This window comes from Eublepharis macularius, chromosome 18, assembly GCF_028583425.1.
Source record: "Eublepharis macularius isolate TG4126 chromosome 18, MPM_Emac_v1.0, whole genome shotgun sequence".
In the NCBI taxonomy this organism is placed as follows: Eukaryota; Metazoa; Chordata; class Lepidosauria; order Squamata; family Eublepharidae; genus Eublepharis; species Eublepharis macularius.
The window spans coordinates 9,195,645-9,208,484 of NC_072807.1; the positions used below are offsets into that span (position 1 = coordinate 9,195,645).

The window sequence follows — 12,840 nt, forward strand, 5'->3', positions numbered from 1 at the left end:
CCGCGCGGCGCTAAATGTCCGCGAAACACCCGGAAGTATAGCGTCTTTCAAGCGCGATTTCTGAAATCGCGCTTGAAAGACTCTATACTTCCGGGTGTTTCGCGGACATTTAGCGCAACACCGGGACGCGCGAAGGTAATGTGGATTCGGCCACTGTCTGAGTATACTGGTGGTGTTCACGTAATACCTAACATCAAATGTAGTCCCAATTCAGAATGCCCCCAAGTGCCTCGGCTGCTGTGGTGTGCTAGAGCGGCCCTGCTCTGCCAGTGCTGTCTGTCCCGTGGTCTGGCATTCTCAGCTTCCCCAAGTATTCTGGCCAGATGTCTCCAGGTTTTTCCCCAGCATAACATTATTTGGAAGCTGCACTTCTGCACTTGGTCCCTCTGTTCTGCCTGTTCTGTAGGCCTGACTGAAATATTTAGACTCCCGCCCATAGTGCCTGTTGTCGCGTTACATAATCCAGCATGACTTTGTTACCAGGGGAAGAAACTTCCTCTGGAACACTGTGTGCTGTTGTTCAGCCTGACGACTCTTTATGCACAAACTGTCTTAAATACAACGGTCTCTTTTCTATGGTTGTTGGGGGTTTTCCGGGCTGTATTGCCGTGGTCTTGGCATTGTAGTTCCTGACGTTTCGCCAGCAGCTGTGGCTGGCATCTTCAGAGGTGTAGCACCAGAGGTGCTACACCTCTGAAGATGCCAGCCACAGCTGCTGGCGAAACGTCAGGAACTACAATGCCAAGACCACGGCAATACAGCCCGGAAAACCCCCAACAACCATCGTTCTCCGGCCGTGAAAGCCTTCGACAATACATCGGTCTCTTTTCTCTTTTTTAAAGGAACAGCTTCTCTGCACACGTAACTTTAATGTCAATGATAATTCATGGTGTGATTTTTTGTTTTGTTTTATTTGTCCTAATTACTGAAGTAAGCTAGGTGGATTTCTATTTGTCAGTGCCATGAAACACACTGTGTGTCAAGTCTAACCAAGTGTTTGGAGTAAATCTGGGTTCATGTGTCTATTCCTTGGTGTTTCTGGAATGGAAGCACTGGGACCATTTTATACTTTGTGTATTTTGTACAGTTAACTTGAAATAAACTAAATCAGAAAATACTATGTTTGTGAAGTTTGTTTTTTCTCTCATCCTAGTCGAGCTGTTCTCCGATGTGCATCAGATGCTTCAGTATCAACGGAGAGAAGATGGATTGCCCTCTGCTGTCTAGAATCCCTATTGCAAGGCTGGTTTCACACCTGAGTGCCAGCAACCCGATCATCACCGAAAACCATCCTGGCATGGAAGTAGCCCAAGATGGTTAAGGGGCTGGAACACCTTTCCAAACTTATTCCTCATGGGAAAGAAAGGGGCTGCCCCCACTCCTGCAAAACCAGCCCAAGGGGCAATGGGGAAGCAAACCCTTCCCCGGAGGCTACAGCCATCACGAGACAGACAAAGCAGCAGAAATGGGGGCAGATGGAGGTGCTGGAGTAGATGGAGGAAAGATCAGCAGAATTGTCAATCATTGGCATTGGCCTATTAGAGACCAAATGGATAGACTCAAGAGAGAGTATATAAAAAGTACAGAGCAAAAGGCTTGTGCTGAGAACCCCCTGTAGAAATAGGATTGCTAGCCCTAGCTCTGGAACCCCATTGGGGTTTGTTAAGTGCCATGGGGTTATACTGGCTCTTGTCAAGTTTGAATGCTTATGCTCTGTTTCAGGTTGGATTAATCTCTGTTTCAGATTTGTGCCTGTTTTCCAATGTCTGCAATCCAAAACCTATTACACTGTTTAATGGATGTCCCATCCTGTTGACCATATTGACTTGCACTGTAATCTACTTGGAGTCTGGATGAGATAGGTGGACAGTAATAAAATGAATAAAGCAGAACCCCTAATCCCACAAGAAGGAAGGAAAAGAGAGGCTGTCTGTGTCAGAAACTGAAGAGAGGTCTCTGTACTGCTTGGGAAAGGCCCTATAGAAATACTAGTTAAAACAGTGATACTCAGTGGCTTGGAAACACCATTCTCCAATGTGGCACCTGCCTCATGTTTCAGGGAAGTGGGAAATCTTGACCATTGAGGCTTGTGCTTAACAGGTGGGCCCCACCTTGAAACAGCCACCCTCAAAGGAATGGATAAGCTGCAAGCCTCCCTGAGGTGCAGGCCTCACACCTGGGATGGAGGTCAATATGGCTCTTTTGGTCAAGAGTAATTGCAAAAGTGACTGTTCATGAGCGGCAGTGCAGACTGAGTACCACTGAATTAAAGCAAACTCACTTCAATAAACAAAAAAAACAGACAGGACAGGTTCATGAAGAAGAGTACATAGAAAGAGGACTTGTGGAAAGGAGTGGGAGATATGTGGGTTGTGTCCATGTTTTAAGGCTCTCCAGGCCACATTGGTGCCACTTTCCGCACATTAACCCCTTGCAGTAGCCATTGCCTTCCCCCCCACACACACACACCCCTCAGAGGGTTTTTTCAGGATTTTAACTCTCCATTGCCACAATTGACAATCTCTGCACTCCTTTCTCATGGGGTTTCTCTTCAGAATCTGAAAATAACTCATGCTTGGAGAAGAACAGCTTGATGGGAAACTGTTGTGAAGGGTTGTGGGATCCGCATGTCGTGTTACTCTTTAAATTGCTCTACCCCAGTTTATTAAAAAACTACCAGCCACCTTGATTTTGATACATGGTTCTGCTGCAGGGACATCTCCTTTGAAAAGTGCTGCCAGAGGCATTTTGTAGCAAGGCCAGCCTTGGACTGTCACGGCCAGTTAAGGGCCAGAGAGTGGCTGTTGCCGGGGTGCCATCAACCAAGGCTGCCAGGCTGCCCCTGACAACCAGCAGGAGATGGTGGGGGTGGGGGGAGATGGCAGTTGGCAGGAAAGACTTATTGTGTCCACACTCCAGCAACACTTCCAGTAGTGAATTCATCACATCACCAACATGCTGTATGGTTTTTGCCCAAATTCCGGTCCCATTCAGCCCGTGTATGCTTCTGTGAAAGAGCCCATTTCTTTCTTTTATCCTTGTCAATGAGACCTGAAGGGAAAGAGTTCCGGAGATGAGTAGCAGTCACCATTTTTTATTCATCTCAGTATACGTTATGCTTGGTGAACACTTTATGGAAGCCAGAAAAAATAGCATTTAAGGGGGCAAAGAAAGGAAAGGAACTGGAGCAATGAGTCTTTGGCGATCCACAGAAACGGCCTTCAGAAGTCCGCATGAATAACGCCTTCCCTTCAGGGGAAATGACACCTCAGGTGATCAGGATTACTGTCCGAAGACAAATTCTGGAGAAGTCATCCTAGTCATTGTCATCGTCGTCATCGTCATCATCGTCGTCTTCATCAACATCATCATCTTCAGTGTTTATCTTCCCAGAGAGGACGTCTTCGATCCAGTCTTCCAGCTCCTCAGGCGTGGGAAGGTCGTCATCATCCCTGATGTCCATCCAGATACTGTCAGCCTGAAAGAAAAGGCAACAGGAAGAAAAATGGAGAATGTTCTCCATGTTTGTCACGGAATGGCGGGGGGAGCTGAACATAATGGTGGTGGACCCATTTATTGATGACTTGTGATGGACCGCTCTTTTAAAGCAGGTTTCCTAAGTGCAGCACCATCTGAGAGCTGGGAGGGAAGGGGTTAACTATTACCTGGAAGGTAAAGCTTGAGAGACAAGCTGCTCCCTCCTCTCTGATTGGTCTGTTAGAACTAGGCTGGAGGCAGTCAGCTGGTTTCTGACAAGATTGTTCAGAGTGTGGGTTAGCGTCTCACAGGGAAGGTCAGACAGGTTTCCCTCTTGAGTAAGGAAAGAGAAATCTTTTTCCTTAACTGTAGTATTACTGTCCTGAGGAAGAATTCTATTTAGGAATTCAAAACATAAAGGTTAGCCTAACTGAAGCCCATTTTACACAGACACAAGAGAACTGGGACTGTATTTTGGCAAGAGTGATTAGGTAGTGGGTTGATACTCCCTTTCAAGCCAAAAGAAGGAGGATTATATCTTCTGAGGAGGAAAAGATTAATTCCTGTCCAGTGTCTAATGGGAGGTTGGGTCTGAGGAGGACCCCGGGGTCTGTTGTGAAGGGAAAACCGTTTTAAGACTAACTCCAGGAAACCTGATCTCTTATAGGAAACTTTGTGAAGAAACATTGATGCTGTAACTAAAGTACCAAGTAAAACACCTCCCTCTGTTAAGAACCAAAATTTTAAGAAACTGAGCTTCAAGAACACAATTTTGCCTGTTTCTCAAAGTGTGTTCTGTAATACTAACAAAGTTTTACTTCAGCACTTCAATCCACTGACCACACTTATTCAATCCCTGCCTGTTAAATAAAGTTATTTCTTTTGAACATTATACAGTCTCCATTGACATTTCCAACAAGGAGTAGGAGGACTCCTGCTTTTCCCCATCAAGTTCCTAGACTGGGTTAAAAAACCATAATTATATCTGTTTGTCAGGGTGGGACAGACTTTCAAAACCTTAAATAATAACATGCTACTTGGGCTGCTCAGTCAACGCAGGGGAACTGAATTTTGGTGGGAAAATCACCTCACTGTGGGAGACTGAAGGGGGAATCCGTAATAGCCCCAATCCTATAGTTCTTTTCTTTTTTTAAGCAAAAAGAGTATATGGCTTGGGATAATAAAACCTCCCTCCAGTTCTGCCCATGACTTGCCTGTCCCCCATCCCAGGTGCTTTTTTCACATGTGTGTGTGTAGAGCCCTCAAGTCATAGCTGACTTATGGTGACCCCTGGCGGAGTTTTCATGGCAAGAGACTAACAGAGGTGGTTTGCCATTGCCTGCCTCTGCAACCCTGGCCTTCATTGTAGGTCTCCCATCCAATTATTAACCAAGGTCAACCCTGCTTAGCTTCTGAGATCTGATGAGATCAGGCTCGCCTGGGCTTTCACATACTAGGAAAAAAACACTTGACCAGGTTAGCAGAACCAAAACTTGGCAGATTCATACATTCCCATTTCAGGAGCTTTCTTCATGACTTTGTACCCCCACATACACACTAAGGACCTACCCCATGAGTGACTGGCTAATTCCACCCTTGTGGCCTGTTTTTTTTTCCTGTGGGCAGACAAACCTCTGGAGTGCAGAGACCAAATCAGAATGTCTTGGAGGCTGAACAGGTAGAGGGAAGCTGATCTGGTATTTTGCTTTGATCATTCTCCCCAGTACACCTCAGAAACTTGTATAAAGTGGGGCCCGTTTGGGGGTGGGGTTGAAGGCTTTGAGCTGCCTCCTTTGGAAGGACTGGGAAAGATCAAAATCTCCTGAAATTCCCAGAATGGTCACAAGAACACATTTCAGCCAAGTGAGGCAAAAGTTTGCAGAACACATCCTTGGAGGCTTTTGATTTCTGTGCATGATTATCCTTGGACCTTCCTGTGGCTGTTCATGTGGAAATCTTTATTTCCTGGGATGGGTGAGAGCGCTGCTAAGTTACAACCTCTACAACCACCATTCAATGAAGCATCTGCCTACTAAATAGCAAGGGTAACTGAGAGGCAAGGCCTCCACATCCTACTATATAAAAGAGTAAGCGTGTTTCAGATGACTCACTTCATACCCTGGTGTGCCACCAGAGGGCGCTGCCACAGAGAGAAGTCCAGGCAAGCCAGCCTGTCCCTCAAGCAGTGTGCTGTAGTGGGAAGCCCAGGCCGGGATCAGGAGAGGAGCAGGCGGCAATGCCCACTCCCTGCCTTCACGTAGCTGGGTTCAGGAACGGAGCAGGTGGCAATGCCCATCCCCCACCTTCACCCAGCTGGGATCAGGAGGGGAGCAGGTGGCAATGCCTGCCCCCCACCATCACCCAGTTAGGATCAGGAGCACAGCAGGTGGCAATACCTGCCCCTCCTTCACACAGCTGGGATAAGGAGTGGAGCAAGTAGCAATGCCTGCTCTTCCCTTCACCCAGATGGGATAAGGAGCGGAGCAGGCAGCAATGCCTGCCCTCTTCACCCAGCCAGGATCAGGCACGGAGCAGGCGGCAATGCCTGTCCCCCTTCAACTCCTGGAATCAGGTGTGGAGCAGGTGGCAATGCCCGCCTCCACTTCACCCAGCAGGGATCAAGAGCAGAGAAGGTGGCAATGTCTGCCCCTGCTGTCACCCAGCCAAGAACAGGTGCAGAGCAGGCAGCAATGCCAATCCCCTTCACCCCGCCGGAATCAGCAGAGTATAATGCCATCTAGTCAGCCCTCCAAATCTGCTATTCTCTCCAGGTGAACTGATCTTTGTAATTACAACTGATCAGTTGTAATTCTGGGAGTTCTCAAACCACCACTTGAAGGTTGATAACCCTACTTTCAGCTTGGAGGCTGAACTTGTTGAGTATTAGGCACCTGAGGAAAACATTATTTCCTCAGACTATGTTTGAGGGGCCCCCTTCACCAACTGAAAACATGTTTTCTTTGACAGCTGCCGTAAAGTCATAAAGTTTACCTGCTGTTTTAGCCTGGTCCTGGAAGCGATGGATTCTTTCTACCTTTATTGATCTCTGTGGGCCACCACTAGCATTTTTAATGGTCAAGGCATTTTCAGTAACAAAGGCTGTGTGACCTGATACTCACATCTGTAACATTGACCACACCAATCTGTGGTCTGAATAGATCGATCTTGAAGGTCTTTTCCCAGTAGGTGATCAGCTGTGGAACAAAAGGACGAGGAGATGGTAAACTGCTTCACATTGATATGATGGGAGTGGTGGCAAGAAGTTAGCTATGCTAAGCTACGCTGCAAAGCCCCAAAGAGACATCTAAAGACCTGGGCCCAGGGACTGAGCTGATGGAGAGCAGGGGATGAGAAGCAGGACCCTTCTTCCTCCAGATGTCTGTGCTGCTCTTTATAGGGCTTGGTCGCCTGTCTCTTTCCTCCCACCCCAGTCACTATTATATTCTCAGCATTTCTCTCCACCCTCTTTGCACCCTTTCCTTTTTCTGTTTTCTCCCTGTTTTCTGCTTCTTCTCCGGTATATCCCTCCTTCGAAGGCAGGGCTGACTTAATCTGAGCCACCTTTCAATGCAAGCACTCGGTGCTGGAAGAGCCCCAACAGATGGACGAGGAGGAGGCGGCAGCAGGCAGGTGCACGAGAGATCAGCGCAGCAACCCCTCCAACCCCTCTCTCTCGTTTCTCAAACTCCTTGCACTCCGATTCTGAGTATCCAAGAGCATACGCTCTCCTGAATTAATAATCAACACTCATATTTAAGCCTGTGCCTGGAGTTTCTGACCCCTTGTGTTCAAGTTCTTCCAGAATGAACCCGGAGACTGTGAAGTCTGAACAAATTAGACGACCTCACTCCCTCCCCCAGAGTGCTACTAGGGGTCTCAGCGGCTGTGCACCAGCACTTTGGGAATGGTAGCCGGGGGTTGAACCTCTATATAGTGGATCCCTTGTTGGACTAAGGAAACTCTTCAACACTTTGAACAATGGGAGTCTAAACTGGGACAGAATTGTAAGTGGGCTTGTTTCCTTTAATTTGACTGCAAGAGATCATGGTAGAGGATTCTGGCAGAGATACAAAATTCCTCTTTCTCCAACATTTAATTTTCTTTTAGGTTCTGTAGTACACACAGATCCCTCTCTTAGTGTCAAACTTCATGCCATGCTGACCTGCCCCCATTTTTTCTTTTACTTAAGGCAGCTTGGACATTCCATGGATCTGTATGGAAGAAGGCAGCGAAGGGAGAAGTGGTTTAACTTTCCCTTCTAGTTAATCTTCCACCCCAGATTTCCCTCTTCAAGCTGCTCTTTCATGGGAGTACAAAGATATGGGGCCCTTTTCTCCCTCAGCCTCTTGGGGGTGAAAAGGCAGGTTGGGAAGAGTGATTTTGAAGCTGGGAAAGGACCAACTATGAAAATACTAAGCATCTCCTCCCTTGGGCTTAAAAAAGAAAAAAGCAAAGAATCACAGAAGCCTGCACAACAGGAGGTTTCAATATTAGGGTTGTTCAGAGAAGACTTGTGAGTGACTGGCTTTGTATACTGTTCATGTGACATACAGAAACATTGTTGCTTTGAAACATGAAATCACTTGGAATTGTAACTAATGTGCTTGGAATTGTGAGGTAGAACTCTGATGAAGATTGCCTCGAAATGGGAGTGGAGCCGGCCATCTGCCTGAACTGGATTTACTTCTGCTGAAATAGGAGTTGTGCATTGGACTTGTTACTATCTTAAGGTTCACACCCACTGGAAGAAATATGTGGTATTTCCACAACTGATATGTTAGTTTTGTTGAGGGGAACCTTGTATTTGTTATTGCTATTTCACAACTATCTATATATAGTATTGAATTATTGTAACAGCTTGCTTTGTACTCTGCAACCACGGATGCTGTACTTTATTAATAGGTCTGCTTGTGTCTGGGCTACTGTTCTTATCATTCATAAACAGAAACAGGCCACAGAATGTCTCAGATACTCACCAGCGGGAAATCATCAGGGTCAATCCAAACAATGCTCAAGTCAGGATTGTTGGTGTTGTCTTTGGCCACCTCCTTCACAATCTCGAGGAATTCAAAGCCATCTGTGGTGATGAACACATTAGGGTACATTGCTCATATGTACACAGACCACAAGGAAAGCACTCGGTGTTTTTCAGTGGTAAGAATGGCAAGCTGGAGCAACCATTCTAATGGAAAGGAGAGGAGGATTTCCCTGCACACCTTCCAAGAAGCTGGCAAGCCTGAGTTCGCGCAGTCCCAATGGGTTACCAATGGTGCTGGAGAGCCACTGCAATCCCAGGAGATTGCCAGGCCCTTCCTTGAGCTTGGCAACCTTAGCCATGGGCCTTGACAGGTCCAGTCTCCCAGTGCCAGCTAGGGTTGCCAGGTCCCCCTAACCCCCAGGAGGGAGGTGGGAGGCCCAGCATCTATCTTTTGATGTACCTCTCATGCGTGCATGTGTGTACTCCTGACCTGCATGATGACATCACTTCTGGGTCATGTGCCGCCCTGGGAGCGCTCCTACGCTCCACAGCGGCCTAAATCCAGCGCTACTAAGTGCAGGAGCATGCCATGCCACCCGGGAGTGCACCCCAGGAGACACGCCCCCCCACTGGCCAGGTAAGGGGGGGCAGGGGTGGACAGTGAGAGCAGGGGATCCTCCGCCACCAGTGGGGGACTGGCAACCCTAGTGCCAGCCCTGATTAACGTCCCAATGTGCAAGCACCCAAAAACGTAAGAAGTGCTATGGGGCTCCGTAGCAGAGCACATGCACTGCATGGGAAAGGCCTGTCCTAGAAATGTATTGTATTGCTCTTCCTCCTTGGCCTGTGGACATGAACAAACGTATCTCATACCTGGGTCATCTTCTTCAGCAAACGCCACAATGTGAATTCCATCGATGTCATCCTCCTGTAAACAGATAAAAAGAAATGTTTGTGATGAATCCAAAGAAATGGAGGAGAAGATTCTGGGAGTGAGGAAGAGGTGAGCCAGGGGAGAGGCCTCCATTGAAAGATCTTCAAAATGGAAACTATGTTGAAAGGACAGAGAATGGGTAGGATTTCTGTGGGTCAATGGAAAGATAAGCATGGGTCATCCGGGTGGGAAATGCCTGGAGATTTGAAGGTGGAGCCTAGGGGGTGGGGTTTGGGGAGGGGAGGAGCCTCATCAGGGTATGATGCCATAGAGTTAGGGTTGCCAGCTCCAAGTTGGGAAATCCCTGGAGATTTGGGGGGGGGCAGGGGTGAAGCCTGGAGAAGGCAAGGTTTGGGGAGGAAAAGGACCTCGGCATGGTATAATTCCATACATTCCATCCTCCATAGCAGCCATTTTCTCCAGGTGATCTGATCTCTGTGGCCTGGAGGTCAATTGTCATTCCAAGAGATCTCCAGCCACCACCTGGAGGCTGGCAGCTCTACATAAACTCCACTCTCCAAAGCAGCCATTTCCTCCAGGGGAGCTGATATCTGTCATCTGGAGATCAGTTTTAATCAGGGTTTTTTTTTCTGGGAAAAGAGGTGGTGGAACTCATTGGTGGAACTCAGGACCGCACAATGATGTCACTTTGCATCAGCTGGAACAAGGGGGGAGTTTTTTAAAGTTTAAATTGCCCTTGGCGATAATGGTCACATGGCCAGTGGCCCCGCCCCCTGATCTCCAGACAGAGGGGAATTGAGATTGCCCTCCGTGCCGTGGCACGGAGGGCGATCTCAACTCCCCTCTGTCTGGAGATCAGGGGGCGGGGCAACCAGCCATGTGACCATTTTCAAGAAGTGCCGGAACTCCGTTCCACCGCTTTCCAGCTGAAAAAAAGCCCTGGTTTTAACTCCAGGTGATCTTCAGGCCCCGCCATTGAGTTGGTATGAGTTTTATTTACTGAACTGTTTCCACACTTTTTTCTCATGCAGCTCCTTTTGTCCTTCTTTGGATCAATCCCAAGCCCATTGATGCCCCCCCCCTCCAAGTCGTTGCAGCGCTCTGGAAACACATCTGTAAGTTTTGCACAACTCCTTGGCACTTTGGTCATCTCTGGACCTTGTCACGTTATGCACTTTTTTGCTCAGTAGAGGACAAAGTGCTGTTATTAGACCGACAGATCTCTTTCCCCCGCCTGCAGAGGAATTTAGGGCCTCTGAGGGCATCGCAAGCCTTTGTAGTGGGCGGGCATGAAAAATCAATTCCTTGTCCAACAAGGCAGTCAAGGCAATTGTGAGATGCCGTGTCAAATGGGGTGATGGGTTGTAACAATCTTGGTGGCTCCAGCTCAACTCTTATTCTACCTCCAAGCTTTATATACTTTTCAGAAACAAGACTTTATTTTTCACCCCTAAAAGAAAAAAAACCCTCCAGTGTCTGAGTGCTCCTTTCCTATGCAGCAATGAATAGGTGAAGGTTTCTCATACTGAGGTTAGAACTAGACATGATACACGCTTGCATCTCCCCCCTTCCCCCTGACAACCTCAGAGCAGCTAATATAAATGGAGGTGACTTTGTGTGTTATTCAATCCTTTTGCCTCTGGCTGTTCCCCTTTGAAATCATCCCAGAAACTGTCTTATCATTTAGAAGCAAAGTTACAAGCAGGCTGCAGAATCTCTTATCTTGTACCATGTCAAGAAACAGGCCGTTTCTGCACATCGTTAGAAGCGCACTTCACCCACCTTCACGTGGTGGCTTTTTCCCAAGCATGCACATGTTATCGTTTGCCAACTGCATGCATAGTGTTTTTATGCCGAGTTGTCCATGGATTTACTGGGGCTGCAACTGCTCCGATTTTGTTGTTGTTGTTGTTGTTGCATATTTCTGGCTTTTTTTCTTTCGCTTTCTGGCTTATGAATGCTTATGGCATTTCTGAAGAAACTTCCCTCTACTCAATCTCTGCCCAGTTCTTCCTCGAAGCACTCACCCCCCCCTTCTCTACATTTTTGTCCAGTTGCTGAAGCTTGCTTGCAATAGTAGCTGCACTCGTTTCCCTTTTCTAAACTTTCATTCAGCATTCTAGCACAATAGTACATGTGCAAAAACATTCTTTTAAAGGGGGAAGGGCACCTTTTGTCAATGGTAACAAAAGTGTCCAACCTCCCTTACAAAACCACTTTTTTGGCAGGGAGGAGGGTACATATGGAGGTTTTCCTACAACCTAAGAACCAAAGGTAAGCACTTGTTGTTACTGCAAGTGGATTCTGAGTTGTCGGCGCAATTCAACAAAACACAAATCTAAACCGGGAAAAAGGGGGGAACAATGGACTGTGTGGAAACGGCTGTACCCTAGAATTCTCCTCAGTATTTGGGGCCACTCTCTGCAAATGCCCCAGGAGCTTTACTGCTGGGAAGAGCCGGGCAAAATAAAAACTCCAGCAGACGGGTCATCTCACTCTCCCAAGCACAGAGCACTTCATTGCTTAGTTATGCAGATGGGGTATGTACAGAGTCGGGGTTAGAAGACAGTAGCCTCTTCTGCACCGCGGACATAACTCCCCTCTTTCCCTGAAGCCAAGCCGAAAGGTATGGAAATGGTTTGTATGTGGCCGTTTGCACCTCTCTAAAACTTGATATTAAAATATTTTTGATACCCAGATATTTAGGCCTTATACAATTTTCCCACCTGTGCCAAAATAAAAACTCCCCGCTGCGTGCTTGCAAACCAGCGATTCATCGATCTTGTTCTGGTCTTAAAAATTGTTGTTGTTTTTTTAAAAAGGAAAGGGGGAGGGGGAAGAATGAAAAGAGGGGAGAGCGAGTGGCTGGCTAGACAAGAGTAGCCAATCACAATGCAGTGGGCTGGCAGGGGGCAGGAGCGGGGGAAGAGGATGAAACACCAAAAACAGAACAAAGAGCATGCGTTGGAAACAGCCTACTGCGAAGCGGGTTTTTAAAAAGAGTCAGGGTATGCAGCTGACACTACGTTACTGGCAGAAAATAGTGAAGACTTGAAATGACTACTGATGAAGGTTAAAAGAGAAAGTGCCAAAGCAGGATTACATCTGAACATCAAGAAGACGAAAGTTATGACTACTGAGGAATTACACAATTTTAAAGTTGACAATGAGGAAATTGAAATTGTTCAAGATTTTTCTATTCCTTGGCTCAATTATCAACCAAAAGGGAGACTGCAGTGAAGAAATTAGAAGAAGATTGAGACTTGGAAGAGCAGCTGTGAGGGAGCTAGATAAGATTCTTAAAGATAAAGATGTCTGTCTGAGAATCAAAATCAAGATAATCTAGACTATAGTATTCCACATTACTATCTATGGATGTGAAAGTTGGACAGTGAAGAAAGCTGACAGAAAAAAAATTGATTCCTTTGAAATGTGGTGCTGGAGGAGAGTTTTGCGGATACCATGGACAGGCAAAAAGACAAGTTCTAGA

General features: G+C 47.0%; 1 protein-coding gene across 1 annotated transcript in view; it reads right to left on the bottom strand.

Annotated features, from left to right (window-relative positions):
* Window positions 1-3,078: 3,078 nt before the first annotated feature.
* Window positions 3,079-12,840, bottom strand: part of CASQ2 (calsequestrin 2) — a 55,189-nt gene continuing 45,427 nt past the window's right edge. Inside the window, exons 8-11 of the mRNA XM_055002131.1 lie at window positions 9,329-9,383; window positions 8,454-8,554; window positions 6,597-6,671; window positions 3,079-3,478 (exon numbers count right to left, since the gene is read on the bottom strand). Of these exons, the coding sequence (XP_054858106.1) occupies window positions 3,317-3,478; window positions 6,597-6,671; window positions 8,454-8,554; window positions 9,329-9,383 (393 nt within the window). The 3' untranslated portion in view covers window positions 3,079-3,316. The remainder of the gene's footprint in view (window positions 3,479-6,596; window positions 6,672-8,453; window positions 8,555-9,328; window positions 9,384-12,840) is intronic.